This window comes from Ceratotherium simum, chromosome 22 (genome assembly GCF_057802395.1).
Source record: "Ceratotherium simum simum isolate JZ-2026a chromosome 22, ASM5780239v1, whole genome shotgun sequence".
NCBI lineage: Eukaryota > Metazoa > Chordata > Mammalia > Perissodactyla > Rhinocerotidae > Ceratotherium > Ceratotherium simum.
Window position 1 is genome coordinate 21,289,992 of NC_141921.1, and position 21,531 is coordinate 21,311,522.

Below are 21,531 nucleotides of genomic sequence, written 5' to 3' on the forward strand. Positions count from 1 at the left end.
CTGAGACAACTTGACACCCAATTAGAGAAAATTGCTACCAGTGAGTAGGGAGCTGTCCATCTTGTATGTAAAGCTTAAGACACTTGGGAGTTATTTACTCTGCTGCTCTGGCAGCCAGTGAAATAATTGACTATCCTGGTGTGTGGACAGATCTTTCAGGAGGTCTGTCCTGGGGATTGCAAACACTGCTTTATTTGCAGTGCAGCTTTGAGCCAATAAAAATAACTCACTTCTAAAGAGTCCTTCACCCTGGGAATTACAAGGTTGCTTGTAAATGTTAGAAAGGTGCCAAGTTATTCTGCTTTGCTCTTGCTGCCAATACTATAGGAGGAACTGAGGGACTTGGGCTTATGATAAAGGAATATGGCAGATAAGGGAGGCAGCTTCAGAGGCTGCTAAGTAAACAGATTCACATCTGGCTGTGAAAGTTTCTTGTTTTTCTTTGTTTTTGTTAAACTTCTCAGCAACAAGAAAATCTATGTCATCCTCCACTAGCAGTTAATACAAGCCCTTCTTTATCTCAAATGCCCAGCTTTCTTGGCCTGTAGAGCCAACAAGCCTGCCAATCGCAAGAAGGAAAGCTTTCTGTGAGACTAGGGAGGAGAGGGAGATAAGATACATCCGGGGGCCCCTTCTGGCCAGGGCCATGGGAGACAGACACTGAACGTCAATAGGCCACATATCTAGAGCACTGGTTCTCAAACTTGAGCAAGCATCAGAATCACCAGGGAACTTATTAGATTCTTGGACCCCAACCCCAAAATTTCTGGTTCAGTAGATTGGAGTGGGCCCAATAATTTGTATTTATGAAAGTTGCCATGAGATGAGGATGGTGCCCAACCTTTGAGAACCTGTGGACCAGACACAGAGCCCGGAGTTTCCGAGGCCTGGCCCCCTGCCCAGCCCTTCTCACCCGTCCCCTCGCTCCAGTTGGATAGCCAGTTGGATAAATACCACTAGCAAAAGAGAAAAACACCTACAGCTGAGTTCCTCTCACCGCAAACCTGGGGCAGGTTCTGTATCTAAAATGGTTCTTCCCTCTCAAAAGGCCTTCCCTGCTGGCCCCAAAGACTGTACCTCAGAGGGCCTGCAGGGGGCAAGCACTCCCAGGACACTCTACGAAGCCTCTAAATTATCAGCCGTGATGGGAAAGAAGTTCCGCTTTTTGCCATATCCACCTCTCCCAGAGGATGGGTAACTTTTTTCCAAGGGAAAAAAAAATTCCACTGGAGAGGTAGGCCGAGGTGTCATGGGGATTCAGAGCTGAGAACAGAGCCCCTCTCCAGAGCCAGATGGATGGAAAATTTGGGTAATGAACCCCCATCTCCACTCCCCCCCAAAAAAGTCAGCTTCCTTTACTCCTTGGCAGCGCATGTGGACAAGTATTTAGAGGTCCTCTGTAGGAAAAGGAACCGAGTGTTTGGCCTGCATGGCTTAGGGGGGTGGGGAGACAGGGGTGTGGGAGCCCCTCGCCCGGGCCTGCACATTGACTACCTTCAGCTGCTGATTCGTCCGCTTTAGGAACTGAATCTCCTCGTTGTGCTTCTTCTCCTCCACCTGTCTCCTCTCACTCTCCCGCTTCTCGACGGCCTCACATTTTGCCTTCTGCTCATTCACTTGCCTCTCCAAATCTCTCTTCTCCGTTTCCAATTCTGCAATCTGAGGACAGAACCCCCAGTCATCCTGAGACGTCACCAAGTGGACAGGGTGATGTGAGTGCCTGGGTGGAGGGGACTTGGGACACAGCTGTCCAACCCAAGACATTGCCAGGGTCTATACTGCCACCCAGTGGGAGGTCAGTGACTGGCACGGCACGTCCAAGAGTAGACAACTCTGCCATCACCAGGCTGGCCATTACACTCTGAACCCCAGGGTCCTCTGAGGTGGCGGGAGAGCACCCTAGGAGGCCAGAATGAGTGCTGGAATGACAACCATATGGCCCTGAGATTGAAAGAAGAGTCACAGAGGGCCAAAGGCTCGTGGTAAACCCCACTCACTTTCCTCTCCATGTCTGATTTCCCCTGTTCGGCCTGCAGCGCCTTCCTCATGCCAAATGCCACGCTGCTCTCATACAGGGTCTGGTAGGCAGCGATGGTCATGCGGATCTCATCCCGGACTCGCAGCAGCAGCAGCCCCCTCTCCGCACAGTTGATGGTGACCTCCCGGATCAGCTCATCTTCCAGTGCACACACACAGCGAGGTCAGAGAAGACAGGCGGGAGCAGAAATGCACCACGTCTGCTGCAAACCACCCTTACCACTGGGAAGGGCTCTAGGGTGTGTCCTCCTCACTTGGAGTCAGGCCTCAGGGAGTGGCCTTGAGTGGCCCCAGGAGCCCTGCCATGCAGCCACCACTCTGATCTTGGCTCTTGGGAGCACAGGCAGTCAACAAGCCCCTTGTGGCCAGGGCAGAGGGAGACAGGAGCCCCAGGTTTGTTTGCAGCCATGGGGCTCCTCTCTTCCATCCTCAGCCAGAAACTGGGTACTATTCAAAGAAAGCTGCCTTTTTCAATTTGAAGATGGTGGCTGTTTTAAAGTGGCTGGGAAATCCCCTTGGCTGGACTGGGTTGGGGCTGGAAACAGCGGGGTCTGGAGCTCGCCCACCCGTCTCCTCCATCAAGGCTGACCTGGAGGGCCAACCATAATCATACGCTGACTAAAGGGAGCTGCTAGACTCTGCAGCTGCCTCAGGGTTTGGAGGTGGTTTGCATGTCAGAGTCCACACCGGCCAGTGAAAGTGGGCGAGAGACAGAGACATTCGACACCAGCACTTGTGGAGGGAAATCTTAAATCCTTTGTATCCGTCGGTTAACAACACATTACCCTGAAATATTTTTCTGGACCAAGGGCCAAATGTTGATAGATGGATATAAGTATAGAACATTAATTTTTCTAATCAAAAAATTAACACATGCTTATTATAGAAGTCTTGGGAAAAAACGAAGATTTAAAATGGAAGTTCTCATCTTACTCCAAACAACTGCTGCGGGATGAAGAACCAGGTTGTCAAGTGGGGGACTGGTAGGTGGGGGACAGGTAGGAGAGGTGGGGCTGGACGGGGAGGGGGCGCATGTAGTGGTCCCTGGGTGGGAGGGACCAGATGATTCCAGGATGGGATAGGCTGTAGCTCGGGGATACTCAGGGCTTGGGTCTGTGCTGAAGAGGAAGGGAAGGAGGCAGGTGTCCCGTACCCCGCCCCCAGCCACTCACCGAAACACTGCGAGTAGAGCTCCCGGCGGACAGGGCAGATGCCGGTCTCCCTGGCCTGCCGCTGCTGCAGCTTCAGGTCCAGCTGTTCCTGCAGGTGCACCACATCCATCCTGGTGCTGGGGGTGCTGGACACCTGCTGGATCCATAGCTGCGTGTCTTCTACCCACTCCCTGCGGCACAGACACAGCCAGCCTGAGCAAAACCCATTGACCAGAGAGGGTCCTCGAGACATGAGCAGAGAAGGCCCTTTGAGCTCTCTGCCTGAGAGGTGTGAGGGACAGCTCTGTCCTCGACCCACCAGAATCTTCCATCCTTCTCTCTTCCTTGGGGAGTGTGTGGTTTCAAGGCCACACTCATTATGCTGCCTCCACAAAGCCTCTACCTTGGAGCTGGGCCATCTCCACTCTCCCACAGCCCTCCATGAAATCATCACCCACGTTCCAAATCTTACCCTCCTTACATGTTGAGGACAGACTTATGGTTGTTGTTGATCTCAACAGAAGGCCCAGTGGGAATTCTCCACTGACTTGTCGGGTGGGAGACACAGGGCACCACAAATCTTGTGCCAGCCAGAAAGAGGCAAATGTGTGTACTGGGGAGAGGGGAGGTTCTTGAAGGTGTGTGCCTATGTGGGCCTCCCCATGATGAACCTTGTATCAGAGGCATGGCCAGGTTCCAGAATTACAAGGAAGGAGCCTGAGGATAGAACCGCCATGGGGGAGAGAATTTCCAGGCATTGGTAGGAGGGCGTCAATTGAAAAATCACCCACTCCCCTCTTTGACCCCCTTCTCGGAGGAAATCGCAGTCTCTCTTTTACTGTTTCTCCTTTCCATCATAGCCTTAAAAACTGTGCTATCAACTTATTACATAAAAATAGTCAAAAAGGCATGCCACATAGTGACAAATGTGGCTGTAGAAGAGAGAAGCCAGGTAAGGGGATGGTGAAGAAAGAAGGCGCTCTTTTACAAGGATGCTCAAGGAAGGCCTCCTTGAGGAAACGACATTTGAGCAAGACCTGAGTGAAGAAGAGAACCAGGCAGATATCAGGGGAAGAGTGTCATTGGCAGTGAGAACAGCAAGTGCCAAGGTCCTGCGGTGGAAGAGCGATGGAAGTGTTTCAGAAACAGCAAGCAGAGGCCTCTGCGGCATTAGCACAGTGAACAAGGAGGAGAATACCAGGAGATGAGATCCTGGGTCTATCAGGAGCCAGATCACGCCAGCTCTTCCAGGCCACTGTAAGGACTTTGGATTTTAGCCTGAGTGAAATGGGAAGCCATTAAAGAGTTTCTAGCAGAAGACTGGCATGATCTGACTTATGATTTCAGGGCAGTGTGCAGATTAAATTACAGGGGCAAAGAGTGGAAGCAGGGTTTTCAGATAGGAGGCCATTGCAGTACTGCAGGTGACAAATAGTGACAGGAACAAGATGGTGGAAGCAGAGGTGGTGAAAAGTGGCTGGATTTGGAATATAATTTTAAGGTGGAGCCAAAAGAATTTGATGAAGGATAGGACATGTGACATGAGGGACCAAAAGGAATGAAAGGTGGCCTGAGCCCCTAGTAGAAAGGAGAAGCCTGGGGACGAGCAGGTTGGAGGAGGAAGAAATTGTGATTTAGTGTGGACATGCTGAGTTGAGATATCTATTAGACATCCTCATGAAGATAATGAGGAAGCAGTAGGACATATGGGGCTGGAGTTTAGGGGAGAGGACAGAGCTGGAAATGCACATTTGGGAGCCATCAGCGTATAGATGGGATCTAAAGCCATGAGCCTGGGCGCGAGCCCTCAGGAGACGAGGATGGATAGAGAAGAGGTCTCCTCCCACCCTCTCAGCATCCAGCCATCTGCAAGCTCTAGGAGCTCTGGGATGCTGGGAGGAAATCCCAGCCAGGAACAGAGACAGACTGCCTCTTCCCACATTCCCAAGTTCTAGGATGCAAAAGCCTGGGCCTTCTCCCAGACACTGCTCCTACTTTTTTACCTTGGGGGCAGGATGGCATTCAAGATTTCTTCAGCCTGCTTTGTAGGATCTGGGACACAGGAAGTTGAGGGGACCTTGGTTTTTGGTGGCTGCGGGACTGGACCTGAGGGTCCAGGCTGCTGGGGGCTGACTTTCAGTGGCCGAGCCTGAGAAGAAGGGACAAGTTAGGGCAGGAGGTGACAGACACTCAGCTCCACACATCCTGGCCTTCTGGATTGCTCCAGGTCTCCTGCACATCGTCCCCTATTCCCAGCTCACTTTCCCCACCTGTCTTCTCAGCAGAAGTTACATCTCAGAGCTGAAGGAGGCCATAGCCTCTGGTCCTACCCCAACCCAATGCTTGTATCTCCTTGAAGTGATGTTTCTGGCACGGGTGCTCAAGCCTCTGCTTTCACACCTCTAGTGATGGGACAATCACTACCAGATCTATTTTGGACCCAGCTACCATGAAAAAGAGTAAGCCCCATTCATCTCCCTGTGACTTCCTTCCCCATTCTAAATCTGCCCTCTGGGGTTACCCAACATCTGGCCTTCTTGTAACGCTCTCCCACACTCCTTCCCCCGTTCCAAGTCCCTTTGCTCCCAGCCTCTGTCCCTCGGGACTCCCTATCCTCAACGCGGGGTCTCTCTTCTCATTGGAGCTTCGGGCTCCTCCGCCCCCTGAGACCCGTCCTTACTTTGGGACTCCGTTTCTCCGTGTTCCGGCTCACCAACACCGGGGTGTCATACTTGAGCAGAGAGTCCGCGGGGGGAATCATGGCGGCGGCGAAGGTAGTAGGCCAGCGGCGGCCCCTCGAATCATGGCCCTGTTTGCCATCACCATGGAAACCTCTCCTAGCCTCATGGCCTGGGCGGGGCTTCGGGGTGGGGCGGGGCCAGCGGCGCGCGAGTGTCTGCCCAGCTTTTCCTGTGCTTCGCTTGTCAGGCCTCCTGCTCGCCGGGTCATATCGGTACTCTTGGAAGCAGAGAAAACGGATTCGAGTCCCTGCGCTGCGTCTAGCTCACAATTCGAATAAGGTGGCAGATCACCTTCGCTGACCCCCGATTTTGTCACCTGCAAAATGGGAGTCATCTGACTCCTCAGTGAAGGATTGAGAAAGATTCCCAGAGGAGGGCCTCCGGAGTTCCCCGGTTTTAAAAAGTATTTCTGGGGGCCGGCCCCTTGGCTGGCGGGCTGCACTTCAGTGGCTCGGATCCCAGAGCCCGGAACCCGCAGCGCGAGCTACACCACTCCTTAGCCATGTTGTGGCAGCGCCCCACATACAAAATAGAGGAAGATTGGCACAGATGTTAGCTCAGAGCAAATCTTTCTCACACCAAAAAATAAATAAATAAAATAAAAAGTATTTTTTAATTAAATGGAGAAATGACAACATAAAAGAAAGTTCAAGAATAGAGGGGAAATACTAATGATTTGCCCACAGGCTATCACCTATGATTGCATTTCCTTCTCTTCTCCTTTCTTTTTCTTTTCAAACGTAAACATAGCCACAATTTTGTATCCTGCTTCTTTCGTTTAACAAACCAGGGTTTTTTCCATTTGTCATACAGTTTGTAAATAGCACTGCGAATGGCGACATACATCCATCAATCGGCTAAACAATTTCCCACCGCTGGGCATTTCGGTTGTCTCCGTGTTTAGTAATTACTAATAACGCGACAACATAACAGCCTTGAGAGTAGCTTTTTCGCAGAAGTTTGCTTTTGACATTTTTTTTTTTTTAAAGACCAGTGTAGTTTATTTATTTTTTTTCCCCCAAAGCCCCAGTAGATAGTTGTATGTCATAGCTGCACAGCCTTCCAGCTGCTGTATGTGGGACACGGCCTCAGCATGGCCGGAGAAGCGCTGCGTCGGTGCGCACCCGGGATCCGAACCCCGGGGCCCCCAGCAGCGGAGCGCGCGCACTTAACCGCTAAGCCACGGGGCCGGCCCGGGAAGTTTGCTTTTGAAACTCAAAACTCCCGCCGCCTGAGCCGGGTCCCTACGGCCCCGCCCACTACGGAGTCGTGGTCACGTGTCTAGCCCCTCCGCCGCGAGGGTTTCTGGGAGAGCGCGCACCCCGGAAGCGGAAGTGCGAGGGGGGTGTCAAGCCCGTCATTTCCTTCAGCGAGAGGAGCGCAACGGACGTATTTTCGCTTCGCTCAGCGGGTCTCTCAGCATGAAGGAGGTGAAGAGCGAGCGGGAGCGGGGGAGCCGGCGACGGCACCGGGACGGGGATATGGTGGCGGCGGCGGCGGCCGTGGTGGTGAAGCAAGAGCGACTCAGCCCGGAAGCAGCGCCCCCCGCCCACCGCCGTCCGGACTCCGCCGGCGGGAGCCCGTCCCCGCCGGCCGGCGAGCCAGGCCGCCCGGGTCACCGCGGGAACCGAGCCCGAGGAGGTAGCCGGTAAGTGGGAAGCAGCCCGGGGTGGACCTTACGTCGGGCTCTGAGAAGGGAGGACAGGGCTAGCGTCAGAAGCACACCTTGAAGCGAGGGCAGCAGCTTGGACTTCATCCTAAGGCGGTGGAAGTGACCCGCTAGTGCTTGGGTTAAATGTTTGCTCCGGTACCTGTCACTTGCGTTATAGCTGGGCGTTAAGCGGCTAATCTAACGAGCAGGGTCCGCCCCTTCATCTCTGAGTGCGCAGCATGTCGCCGAGTATGGCCCAGCAGGTAGCACTGACCATTTAAGTTGAAATGAAAGATTTTCCCCATGTGACTGCAAATGGAGTGCGGGCGTTGTCTTTTCAGTCATCTGCCCGGAAAGGTTTACACATCGAGGGCCTAGGCGATCTCCCTGATAGAAATTCTGGAAAAAGAAAATTGTTTTCTACTGGATTGGCTCATTTATTCATTCATTCAACATAGTTTTACCGAGTACCTGTTATGTGCTCAAGACTGGGGCTGTAAGGGTGAACAAGGTAGGTGGCCGTTACCCTCGCGAAATTGATGTGCTCTAGCCCTGAGACAAAATAACAAGCAAATAAAATAGTTTCAGTTAATGACACGTGTTAGGGATAGGTTAAAACAGTCATGTGATAGTGAGAGATTGGAGGGAAGTGGGAGAAGGCCCCTCGGAATAGGTGCCATTTGAGCTGAGACCTGAATGATAATAATCCAGCCATGTAAAGATGTAGGCAGAGGAAACAACATGTGCAAAGAACCTGAAGTAGGATGAATTGTAATTGTTCTAGAAATAGGGGGGGAAAAAAAACAGCAAACCCCAGTGTAGTGATCAAGAAGAGTGGTAGGAATGAGGTGGGAGGGGGAGGAGATGGAGCCAGAGGACTTGCTGATGGGTTGAATGTGATTGTGGGGGAAGAGTAGGGAGTGGCTGTTGGTGGTGAGGAAAAAGAAAATCAAGGGTGACTTCTAGGTTTTTGGCTTGAGGAAGAGGGTGGATGGTGGTGCCAGTTACAGAGATGGCAGAGAGGAAAGACAGAGAGGAAAATTTTTTTTTTTTTTTTTTTTTTTTTTTTTTGCTGAGGAAGATTTGCCCTGAGCTAACATCTGTGCCAGTCTTCCTCTGTTTTGTATGTGGGACGCCACCGCACCATGGCCGATGACTAGTGGTGTAGGTCCGTGCCCAGGAACCGAACGTGGGCCGCTGAAGCGGAGTACGCCGAACTTAACCACTAGGCCACGGGCCTGCTCCAAGGAAAGGTTTTTGAGGGGTTGGGAATCAAGAGTTATGTTATGTAAGTGAGAATATTCAGTAGGCAGTTACATATGTGGGTCCAGGACTCAAGGGAGACCTTAGGACTAGGAAACAGAAGCTCCTGGCTCCTTTATGTGATCGGCAGAGACCTTCACAAATGTGTTTGTGTTAGTAGGTGAGCCTGATAGTTGCAGCTAATTTGTGTGGAGGAAGGGAAATCGAGATAAAATCCTGTGTGTCCCATGCTCTGAAAAGGTCCCCAGCCAAAAAGAAAAACAAGTCCTCAGGGAGAAGAAGCAAGTCTCCTAGGAGTAAGAGAAGCCGAAGTCCTCACCACTCAACAGTCAAAGTGAAGCAGGTAAGTGGATTGAAATGTTTTGACACTAGGTGCAAATCTAGAGCCTCTTCCCATCCTAGCTGGAGAGTGTTGTGTATGTGTTCACCTGTACCTGCCGTGGGCTTTGCTAAAAACTGGTTTTGTTTTTGGGTTTTTTTTCTGCTTGCTTTTTTAAACTGAACTTTTTATTTTGAGATAGTTGTTGATTCACAAGCAGTTGTGAGAAATAATACAGAGGTATACTCTTCATCCTGTTTCTCCCAAAGGTAACGTCTTACAGAATTATAGTACAATATCGCACCAGAGTATTGACATCAATACAGTCGAGGTACAGAACATTTCCATCACCACAAGCATCTCTCATGTTGTCCTTTGTAGTCATACCCTCTTCCCTCCCACCCATACCCCTCAACTCCTGGCAACTTTTTATCTCTTCTCCATTTCCATAATTCTGTTGCTCAAGAATGTTATATAAATGGAATCATACAGTATGTAATCTTTAGGGACTGGCTTTTTTTACTCAGTAAAATTCTTTGGAAATTTGTTCAGGCTGTTGCATCTATCAGTAGTTCATTCTTTTTTATTGCCGAGTGGTATGGATTTAACCATTTGCCCATTAAAGAACACCTTGGTTGTTTCTAGTTTTTGGCTATTACACATATGGCTGCTGTATAAACATTGGTGTGCAGGTTTTTGTGTGAACTTAAGTTTTCATTTCTCTGGGATAAATGCCCAGGAGTGCAGTTGCTGGATCATATGGTAGTTGCATGTTTAATTTTTTTTAAGAACTTGCCAAATTGTTTTCCAGAGTGTCTGTGTTAGTTTGCTAGGGCTTCCATAACAAAATACCACAGATCGGAAGGCTTAAACAACAGAAACTTATTCTCTCACAGTTCTGGAGACTTGAAGTCGAAGATCAAGGTGTCAGCAGATTTGGTTTCTTCTGAGGCCTTTCTCCTTGGCTTGCAAATGGCTACCTTCTCGGCTGTGCCACCCATGGTGTTTCCCCTGTGTGCTCATATCCCTGGTGTCTCTTCCTTTTCTCATAAGGACACCAGTCGTATTGGATTAGGACCTCACTCTCATTTTAACTTAATCCTTTAAAGATCTTATCTCCAAAAAAATGGTTATATTCTGAGGTGTGGGGCTTGGGACGTCAACATATGAATTTTGGGGGTACACAATTTCAGTCTATAACAGTGGCTGTACCATTTTACATTCCCACTTAGAATGTTCGAATGATCCAATTTCTCTTCATCCTCAGCAGCATTTGGTATTGGCACTATTTTTTAATGTTAGCCATTCTTACAGGTGTGTTGTGATATCTCATTGTGATTTTAATTTGTATTTCCCTGATGGCTAATGTTGTTGAACATCTTTTCATGTGTTTATTTGCCCTCTGTATATGCTCTCCTTTCATGTCTTTTGCCTGTTTTCTAGTTGGATTAAGAGTTGTTTGTATATTCTAGATACAAGGCCTTTTTGAGTGTGTAGTTTGCAAATATTTTCTTCCAGTCCATACTTTGTCTCTCTATTCTCTTAACAGGGTTTTTCTCAGAGCAAAAGGTTTTTGTTTTGGTTTTTTGCTGAGGAAGATTAGCCCTGAGCTAACATCTGTGCCAGTCTTCCTCCACTTTATATGTGGGTCGCCACCACAGTGTGGCTGATGAGTGATGTAGGTCAGCGCCCAGGATCCAAGACTGTGAACCCCGGGCCTCTCAAGCAGAGCACGCCAAACTTAACCACTGCACCAAAGTTTTAAATTTTGATGGAGTCCAGCTTATCCATTTTTCATTTTATGGATTGTGGTTTTGATGTCATGTCTAAGAACTTTTTGCCTAACCCTAAATCCCGAAGATATATTTTTACCTTGAAGTTTTACGTTTAAGTCCATGATCTATTTTGAGTTTGTTGAATTAAACCTCATGAGCCTTGGGTCGAGATTTATTTTTTTCCTAACGAATGTCCACCTGCTCCAGCACCATTTGTTGAAAAGGCTCTTTCCTTCCTTGAATTGTTTTTGCTTCTTCGTCAAGAATCAGTTGGGCGTGTGTGTGGGTTTATTTCTGGGTTCTCTCTTCTGTTCCATTGATCTGTCTATCATTCTGCCAATACTACACAGCCTTCATTACAGTAGCAATATAATAATAATTCTTAAATCAGGTAGACTGATTTTTCTCACTTTATTCTTTTTTAAAATCGTTTTAGCTGTTCTAGTTCCTTTGTTTTTCCATATAAATTTTAGAACAATTTTGTTTGTATCTATAAAAACAAAAAACCTTGCTAGAATTTTGATAGGAATTGTGTTAAACCTGAATTTTGGAGAGAATTGGCTTTTTTATTATATTGAGTCTTCCAATCCATGAACACTATGTGTGTCTCCATTTATTTAGATCTTTGATTTCTTTCATCAACATTTGTAGTTTTCAGCATACGAGTCCTATACGTGTTTTCTTAGACTTACGCTTAAGTTTTTTTTTTTGGAGTGGTTATAAGTGATATTTTAAATTTCAGTGCCCCCATGTTCATTGCTAGAATATAGAAAGAGAATTGATTTTTGTATCTTTATATTATATCCTATGATCTTACTATACTCACTCATTTATTCTAGGAGGATTTTTGTAGATTATTCAGGATTTTCTGCATAGACAGTCATATCTACAAATAGGGACAATTTTATTTCTTCCTTTGCAATCTATATATGTTTTACTGCCTGCCTTGTTGAGCTGGCTGAGACTTCCAGCACTTTGTTGAATAACAGTAGTGAGAGCAGACACCCTTGCCTTGTCCTCAGTCTTGAAGGACAAGCATTCAGTCTTCTTTTTAAAGAAGCTCTTATGTTACAAATACCAGCAGGGTCACCCATAGTGGACAGGTTTCAGCAGAGCTTCCAGACTAAGACACACTAGGAAGAAGGACCTGGCCTCCCACTTCTGAAAAAATTGGCCACGAAAACCCTGTGACTAGCAGTGGAACATTATCTGATATTGCGCCAGAAGGTGAGAGGATGGCGCAAAAAGACTGAGAAGGGTTCCGCTCTGCTGTGCACAGGGTGGCTAGGAGTCGGAATCCACTGGCTGACACTAACAACAGTGTTTCAAAATGCAAATAGAGACAATGGATTTTCCTATGAATTTCAGAGAGTGTAGGCCAACTTTCTACTACCTTAAAGATGTAAAGCCAGACAGTCTTGATGGTCTTTTATATGAGTTGGTCAGGCACTGCTTTGGCTGTCTCAGAATTCAGCCCCTGGAACCGCAGCACCCAGATTGAGCCTCTCAAACCACTTGGAGTTTTTTTGGTGTGTTTGTTTGTTTGTTTATGTACAACTTGCAGCTCTTTACCTCTGGTTTCTAAATCAGCATTTTACAATAAATCCTGGAGCTGTTAGCATGGAACTTTTCTGTAATTATTATTATTTCGAAAAGTTTTAGTTTGCTTATATATGCTAATTTCCATCCTGACCCCAAATTATCTTTTTTGTGTGTGTGAGGAAGCTCGGCCCTGAGCTAACATCTGCCAATCCTCCTCTTTTTGCTTAGGAAGACTGGCCCTGGGCTAACATCCATGCCCATCTTCCTCCGCTTTATATGGGATGCTGCCACAGCATGGCTTGACAAGCGGTGCATTGGTGCTCGCCTGGGATGCGAACCGGCGAACCCCGGCTCGCCACAGTGGAGCGCACGCACTTAACCGTTTGTACCACCGGGCCGGCCTCGCAAATTATCTCTTTAAATGCTGATTTCTGTGTATTGATCAGCTAGAAACTTGGAAATGGCTCTAAAGCAAAGGGCTTGACAGGTTATTGAAGCGAAGTGACTTTCACATGGATTGTAGGCAGCACACAGCCTCCGACTGAAGCATGACTTGTGCTGACAGGTGTTCTCTTCTCCATCTCTGCATCACCGTTTAAAAAAATGTATTGAGTGCATGCTCGTTGTAATAACACAGAAGTATATAAAATAAAAAGTGAGAGTATAGTCTATGTAAGGTATATGTAGTATATGGCTCCTCCTCTCATTATCCCCATAATCGCACCCCTCTCCCTAAACAAAAAAATCACCTCACTCCCCAAAGGTAACTGTTTTAGTAGTTTGATTTTTTTTTTTTTTTGAGGAAGAGTGGCCTTGCGCTAACAGCTGTTGCCAATCTTCCTCTTTTTCTTTTTGATCCCCAAAGCCCCAGTATGTAGTTGTGTATCATAGTTGAAGAGTTGTAGCTCGTCGTCGTTGTAGAGGCAGTGTGGGACGCTGCCTCAGTGTGGCTTGATGAGCAGCAAGTAGGTCCGCGCCCAGGATCTGAACCGGCAAACCCTAGGGCACTGACGTGGAATGTGCGAACTTAACCACTACGCCACAGGGCCGGCACCCTGTAGTTTGATATTTATAGTTCAAGGCTCTATTACGCTTATGTTCTCTTCTTTTCCTTTATGTTTTGGTATGCGTGTGTGTGTTGTTTATATGTATTCCATACAAAGATTTTAATTTAAAAAAAGAACCATATTGGGGCCGGCCCCGTGGCTTAGTGGTTAAGTGCGCGCGCTCCTCTACTGGCGGCCCGGGGTTCAGATCCCGGGCACGCACCGAGGCACCGCTTCTCCAGCCACGCTGAGGCCGTGTCCCACATACAGCAACTAGAAGGATGTGCAGCTATGACATACAACTATCCACTGGGGCTTTGGGGGAAAAATAAATAAATAAAATTAAAAAAAAAAAAAAAAAAGAACCATATTATATATTATCCTACTTGACTGATCAGTAACTGAGAGTGTATATTGAAATCTTAGTTGTTTTGTGTTATCTGATTATGTAGTTTGTCATATTCTCTCCATAGTGTTGACTCATTTTGCTTGGTATACACACATTTAAAATGAAGACTGAAAATTGGCTATTAGATTTAGTGTTGTGGAGATCATTGGTGACCTTGACCAGCAATGTTAGTGGAGTAATAAGGGTGAAACCTAATTGGAGGGTTTAAAAGAAAATGGGAGAAGAATTGGAGACTGATTAAAAAATCAAAACTCTTTTGAGGAGTGTTACTGTAAAGAGGAGTGAAGAAATAGAGTAGAAGCTGGCTTGGGAAATGGAGTCTAGAGAAGAGCAGGTTCCTGTGCTGATGGGAATGATCCAGTAGAGGAAGGGGGGAATAGATTATGTACGAGAGAGGGGAGAATCTTGAGAGGGGATGGGATCAAGCTCCCAGTATAGGAATTAGCTTCAGATAGAAGCACAGATAGTTCACTCATGGTGACAGGAAAGGAAGGCAGAGTGTATGGGTGTAGATACTGGTAGGTGGGTAGATGTGGGAAATCCCTTCTGACTGAGTGAATAAGGGATGGGGAAGACCATGTAGGAGATTTGAGGAGAGAGAAGGGGTGAAACTGGGAGAATAAACGGATCAGGGAAATGTGGGATGATTGCTGGGTGTCATCCATCTATGTATAGCTTGGGGTCATACATCTACGGTGCGACAAATCAGAATGGTTTGTGTTTTTCTCCAGCCACTTTCACGTGCTTCATGCTGGTTGTGGTTTTGCCAGGAAGGTACGACAGGATGGCATAGGGGCAAGCGATTTAAGTCTGCAAGGGAGTGGTCATGCTGCTTGACGATGGAATTTAAATTAGACAGGAAGGGAGAGAGGCCATCAAGAGGGTGAGGGACTGTGCAGTGGTAGTCGAATCAAAGGCTTGGATGTCTTATTGGGATAAGGATTGTTAGAGTTGGGGAAAATGTGAACTGGAAAGGGGGCCAGAGAGAGGATTGCTTGAGACTGAAATTATAGAGGGGTTGCAGTTATTGGAAATCGAATGGTCTGTGTATAGCCGTGGGAGTGAGTGGCTGAAGTGAAGGGAGGAGACAGATAACGTCACTGGAAGAGAGGAACTCAAAGAACAGGGGTCAGCGTGTCAAGGGCCGCCTCTGGGTTACTGAAATCACCAAGAGTAATGGTGGAGAGAATGACCTGAGCTAGAAGCACAATCAGCAAGAAGTGAAGGGGAGTGATTGAGGGTTAGTGAATGACAGCAACAATGAGAGTAATGGGTGATAATGGTCTTGGGGAGGTTCAGGGCTGGGGCTCTTAGGGAAAAGGGAGAGGTTGGGGAGTGTTCTAGAATTGGCAATGAGAAGCAAGGAGGACACCTACCTTATGTCCAGACCTAGAGATGGTGGGGACTGGGAGGGTCTGTGGGGCAAAAACAGCTGCCCTTTGAGAGAGCTGCAGGGAAGCAGTGTACTAGGGCAGAGTGAGGGTTCTGTCAGAGGAAAGGAGAGGGGAACTTGCAGAGAAAATGTTAAAGGTGTAGATTTCTCTGAGCTTTCCATTCCAGGGGGCGTAGTAAAATGGTTTCAGGAGTTGAAGAAGGGTGGGATTTGGGGACAGAATAGTGGATGTACAGTGCCTCATGGAGATTAGAATACAAAGGAGGTGGGGGCGATGGCTGGAGTCTGTGGCTTCTTGCAGTGACTCATTTAATCAGGGATAAAGGGCATAATGAGATTAGTGGTGGAGAATTCCAGGCAGATTGTGGTGGCAGTCTTGTGAACATCTTAGGGTAGGAGGGATGGGTGTCTGAGGCTCCCTCTTGATGCTTGTCAGTGGAGACTAGGAAATCTAGGAAAACGGAATCCTGTTCTGAGCAAGCAGGCCCCTACTTGACCCCTTGTACCTCAGGGAGAAGGCCTGGGGGCAGGCTATCTCAGTCCACTGCTGAGGATTTCCTCTTTACCCCTTTCCAGGACAGGCAGCCTTGCTCGTGTGCAGGGCTCCCTGGTGAACTCTGATGCTTTGGTTATAATTAAGGATAAGCTTATTTCATGTGTTCATTAGATATTTATTTCTTCTGAAAATTGCTTGGTAATATCTTTTGCCCATTTTTCTGTTGAATTGTCTTTCTTATTGATTTATTTTCTTTTTGCTATATTAGTATATGTTATGTGTTGCAGACATTTTCTACCAGGCTGATTTTCAATACTGAGTCTTTTTCAGTATTGAAACCGTGGTATATTTTTTGATTTTTTCAGATCTTTAAAGAATATTTATTAGTAAATTTTTACAAGTTTCTTCTTGTATGTTTTGCATATTTCTTAAGTGTATTCATAGGTAGTGAATAGTTTTTGTTACTGTTGAAATGAGCTCTTTTAAAACTACTGTTACAGTTTCACTTTTGGCATAAAAGAAAGCTGGCCTGGGCCGGCTCCGTGGCTTGGCGGTTAGGTGTGCGCGCTCTGATGCTGGCGGCCCGGGTTCGGATCCCGGGCACGCCCCAAGGCACCGCTTCTCCGTCCAGCGCGAGGCCGAGTCCCACGTGCAGCAACTAGAAGGATGTGAACCTATGACATGCAGCTATCTACTGGGGCTTTGGGGGGAAAAAAAATGAATAAATAAAATCTTTAAAAAAAAAAAAAGAAAGCTGGCCTTCGTCTTTACATAATGATTTTGTACATGACTACTTAACTCTGTTGGTGAGTTCTGTTTTCTGTCTGTGCTTCCCTCTAAGTTTGCCTGTAGGTGCCCTTGTTCTTAGGGCTCAGGACATGCGTTTGCGCTGTTAGAGCTGTAGCTGGCAGCAGCATGGGCTACATAGACTGTGTGGCAAGGGAACACAGCCGCCACTGATAACCTTATTTCTGCGGGACGTTTTGCTCTGAATGCCAAAGTCCAAATCACAAATGGCTTTTTGATTGCAGCTTGTTCATAGATTGCAGACTACCTTTAATTCACTGACTCTGTTTGAATTTCAGGAACGTGAGGATCATCCCCGGAGAGGCCGGGAGGATCGGCAGCACCGGGAACCTTCAGGACAGGAACACAGGCGAGCCAGGAACAGTGACCGAGACAGACACAGGGGCCATTCCCACCAGAGGAGAACCTCAAACGAGAGGCCCGGGAGTGGGCAGGCTCAGGGACGGGATCGGGACATTCAGAACCTGCAGGCTCAGGAAGCAGAGCGGGAGTTTTATAATGCCCGGCGGCGGGAGCATCGCCAGAAGAATGAAGCTAGCGCGGGTGGTAATGAGTCTCAGGAGTTGGTTCCTCGACCTGGTGGCAACAACAAAGACAAAGAGGTGCCTGTTAAAGAAAAGCCAAGCTTTGAACTTTCGGGGGCACTTCTCGAGGACACCAACACATTCCGGGGTGTAGTCATTAAATACAGCGAGCCCCCAGAAGCACGTATCCCAAAAAAACGGTGGCGTCTCTACCCATTTAAAAATGATGAGGTGCTTCCAGTCATGTACATCCATCGACAAAGCGCTTACCTCCTGGGCCGGCACCGCCGCATCGCAGACATTCCCATCGACCATCCTTCCTGTTCCAAGCAGCACGCGGTCTTTCAGTATCGGTAAGTGTACATTTGCAGAAAGGAGCTGAAGCTCGAACAGGAAGCTGAATGTCTGTCAGTTAGGGTTGCTAAGATTTGTGTACACGTATATGCAGAAGAACCCCATACCCCTTGTATTTAACTGCCCTTTGAATCATCACTTACATCTGTATAAGAGCATAGAACTTGGTGTCAGAAATCCCGATTTTGAATCCTGCCACTGCCCCTTACCAGGTTTTGCCCTGGGGCGCAAGCCACTCTCTGGACCTCAGTTTCTGCCTACCTCACAGGGCTATTGTGAGGGTTAAATGGAAATGTAACTGAGAATGCCTGGCATGTGTGTTAGCTGAATCTGTATCTTGACAGTTTGTCTAGTACCTCTGTTATTGTTTGATCCTCACAACAATCCTGTGAGGAGGATAGGACAGGGATTAATATCCCCATGTGACAGATGAGAAGACTGAAGGTCAGCAAATAAATGATCACCATAGTAGAACTCGGGCTCGAATCTAGCTCCCTCGACTCTGAAGTCCAGATCTACTGCTTTATTCCCATTGGGACAGGAGCTAAAATATATTGAAATATAGGTGAAAGAAGCATTATATTGATGATAAACAACACCAAAAATGTATTTTCTTAACCATGGCAAGAGGCCTTGGATTCTGCATTTAAGCTTTTGATCTACCATGAATTTCCCCCCTCCCTCCCCATGACCTTTTCTACTAAGTATATTTAACTTGCTCCCAATTTCCAGGTCATGCCTTACCCTTGATTTCCTAGAGTTTCAACTTGAACTGTGTTCAAGCCAGGTTATTTACCTCTCCTAGGCTGTGTTAGCAAAGAGCTGGATGATCTGAGCAGGATTTCGCTCACAGTTTTCTCCTGTATCTCTACTAGGCTTGTGGAATACACTCGTGCTGATGGGACAGTTGGCCGCAGAGTGAAGCCCTACATCATTGACCTTGGCTCAGGCAATGGAACGTTTTTGAACAACAAGCGCATTGAGCCACAGAGATACTATGAACTGAAGGAAAAGGATGTACTTAAATTTGGGTTCAGCAGCAGAGAGTATGTTCTGCTTCATGAGTCCTCTGACACCTCTGAAGTAGACAGGAAAGAAGATGAGGATGACGAGGAGGAGGAGGAAGTATCTGACAGCTAGCAAACTAAGAAACAACCCAAACTCTTGAGAGACCTTTTCTTTCTTCAAAGGCTTTGGGATTGACTGAGAGAGCACCGTGGTGCTCTCTGTAATGCCTCTTATTGCCTTAAGTCTTTCCTCTGTTGCTGACCAGCTTATGTTACAGTGTAAGAAAACTGACTTCTGTTTGGTTGGCCTTTTTTCTGTGGCACATCAACCACATGCCTCTGGGCATTTATTTTCAGAACAGTCTCACCAACACATCGTGTTTTAGTAGAAGCGTTGTGGCTTTAGTTGGTGCTTTCAGAACTGCTGCCTAGGAAACTATAAACCCTTGGTTAAAGGTGAACTGTGGTTTGTTCTCTTTGTACAGTTTATTTATATAGTCGTTAGGCTTTGCAGACTGGGTTTGTTTTTGTTTTTGTTTTTGTGGCAAACCCCTGAACAGAGAATCTTCCTAAGCTTTGGTTATCACCAAAACAGCCTCCAGTATATACCAAAGCTTTGCCCTGGTTGAGCTCTTGAGTCACAGAGGTTGATTTTGCACTTCGTTTTTGGGGGGTGGGAATTTACTACATGACCTCATTGTTGCCTGTTGGACTTAAACAGATGCTTTATGGAGCCTGCTTAAGCATGTGACTGTACAAGAAGATCATGGCTACTGCCAGTGGGTGCTGATTTAATGTCACGAGAGGCTGAAATGGGTCATGGATCTGTTTCCTATGAGAGAATTCTGATTTCTCCATGGCGCATGTACATAACAATTTTGATCATCTTATCTGTTCTTCAACTTTACATTTTTATTCAAATGTCATCTCCTTTCTTCTTTTTTTAAGAAACACACTATCATTTATGTGGCAGGGTCCTTGCTTTATTCTAACAACATGTGTATATGTCTAAAGGAGATTGTGTAGTTTACATGTTTCATCTTTTTAAAGAACGTTAAGAGAGGTTGTATTTACCTTCCCAAGGCTAGAAAGCATGGGAATTGCCCAGTTTTCTAATTTTCCACCAGAGGAATATTTGTAAGTAGAAAAGTCATAACTACTTACATATATTATGTGTGTGTGTGTATACATATATAAAATTGTGTGTGAAGAGCTGCATACTGATTTTCGTATGAGAATGTTTTGTGGTTGTAAATGTAATTCTACGTTATAGGCAAAGGCCTCCCTGCATTTGAAGAGCAGGTTTTCATTTATATGTATTTTTGAGATAAAAAATAATAAAATTTGTAAATATAGCCTCATTTCAAAGAGTAATACTTTCCTGGCATAAAGGACCTTGTGTGCATATGTCTATTTGCTGCTAAAGGAATCTTTGTATCAATATTTTTGAGGTAAAAATAGGTAGTTGTGGAGGGTGTCATGGGGGCAAGACCAGGAAATAGTGAAGCTAGGACCCACGCCTGCACTGGAGTCCAGATCTTCAAATCGCGGCAAGTGAGGGTTGGTCCTGTGGAAGCAGCAGTGTTTTCTAAATTGGCAGTGACGGGATTTTCCTTCCCAGAATAGTCAGAGTTGGGGCAGGTTATACTCATGGGCCTCATACCAGTATCCCTGTCACTGCTGTTTTACCCTCAGGTGGTGAGGGGGTTGGGGGGAGAAAGGAGAGAGATTGCAACTCACTCCGTGCTGCTGCCAACTCTTCCTCTTGGGTTGAAATGTATGATGCTATTAGATTGTCATCTTTATCATTGTTTTTCCACGAAGGTCTCACATACCCATGTGTACTCAGGGCCAAGTGTTGACTGGTGTGGGGAGGGGCAGCTGACTAATGTTTATTCAAAAGAAATGGAAAGATCCCCTTTGAAGAGTGGACACTGAATAAGGTCAGTTACATGAAAGGGAAGATGAAGAGAAGCTACAACCATGTAAGAGCGGTTAGCAGGTCCCCCCCAAGTGTTCCACATTGGCCCCTATAACTGCTGTTTTCCTAATTTTGATGTGTGCCATGGATCACATATTACATATGTGCATGTCTAAAAGGTAGTTTTTGTTCTGATAAATTTTTCTCTTAATCCAGACTGATGGTTTTCTCTTTCTGGGATTAGGCACTAACTGGGCATCTCGCTCCAGGGCCCCTTTGTTCAGTCTGTGCTACTCCACTGCTTCCTGGTAGCCTTGGGCTTTGCTTCAGACATCGTCCTGGGGGGCACTGAGATAGATGACCACTTCGCCTACATTTTTCAATAAGAGGGCCCAATGTGTGGTAACAGTTTTGCTTCCTGGATTAAGAGATTCTTCATGCCAAATATCGGGGAAGGTATTCTCCCCCCCAACCCCTTTTACTTAAAGAGAGTCAAAGAAAAGACATTACCCATCTCCAAAGCCAGATAGCAGCAGCAGACTTCTCATTTTAAATTGACATACCCCAAGGGGCCGGCCTGGTGGTGCAAGCAGTTAAGTGTGCATGCTCCACTTTGGCGGCCCAAGGTTCGCAGGTTTGGAGCCCGGGCATGTGACACACTGCTTGTCAAGCCATGCTGTGGTGGCGTCCCATATAAAGTAGAGGAAGAAGGGCCATGGATGTTAGCTCAGGGCCAATCTTCCTCAGCAAAAAAAAAAAGGATTGGCATCAGGTTAGCTCAGGGCTGATCTTCCTCACAAAAAACAGAAAAAAGAAATTGACATAACCCTAAAACTTTCTTCTTGCATTGTCATTACTTAGAAACTCATGTTCATTTTAGCTATTGACAACTTCTTTTTTTTCCACCTTTTCTCCACCTTGGCTGGCTTGTGCAAATCATTGCTGTCAAAAATCAAGCTATCTGCAAAACAGCCCTTTGCTTCTGAGCCCCTCCCCCAGATCCTCTGGTGGTCTACTGTTCTGACGAGGTCTGGGACAGAATCTTCAGATTTTCCCCATCAAGCCTCTTCCTAGTCATCTTCTAGTTCCCTCATT

General features: G+C 46.9%; 2 protein-coding genes across 2 annotated transcripts in view; one reads left to right on the top strand and one right to left on the bottom strand.

The window, feature by feature from the left end:
* The window catches only part of DNALI1 (dynein axonemal light intermediate chain 1), an 8,243-nt gene extending 2,242 nt beyond the window's left edge, over window positions 1-6,001 (bottom strand). The window contains exons 1-5 of the mRNA XM_004425967.3: window positions 5,869-6,001; window positions 5,192-5,337; window positions 3,210-3,379; window positions 1,998-2,176; window positions 1,495-1,659 (exon numbers count right to left, since the gene is read on the bottom strand). Of these exons, the coding sequence (XP_004426024.1) occupies window positions 1,495-1,659; window positions 1,998-2,176; window positions 3,210-3,379; window positions 5,192-5,337; window positions 5,869-5,949 (741 nt within the window). The 5' untranslated portion in view covers window positions 5,950-6,001. The remainder of the gene's footprint in view (window positions 1-1,494; window positions 1,660-1,997; window positions 2,177-3,209; window positions 3,380-5,191; window positions 5,338-5,868) is intronic.
* Window positions 6,002-7,298: 1,297 nt separating this feature from the next.
* SNIP1 (Smad nuclear interacting protein 1) lies at window positions 7,299-19,870 on the top strand. Its single transcript, XM_004425966.3, has 4 exons — window positions 7,299-7,577; window positions 9,084-9,186; window positions 16,909-17,507; window positions 18,384-19,870. The coding sequence occupies exons 1-4, from the start codon at window positions 7,351-7,353 to the stop codon at window positions 18,646-18,648; spliced, it is 1,194 nt and encodes a 397-aa protein (XP_004426023.2). The 5' UTR covers window positions 7,299-7,350; the 3' UTR covers window positions 18,649-19,870.
* The last annotated feature ends 1,661 nt before the right edge of the window (window positions 19,871-21,531 follow it).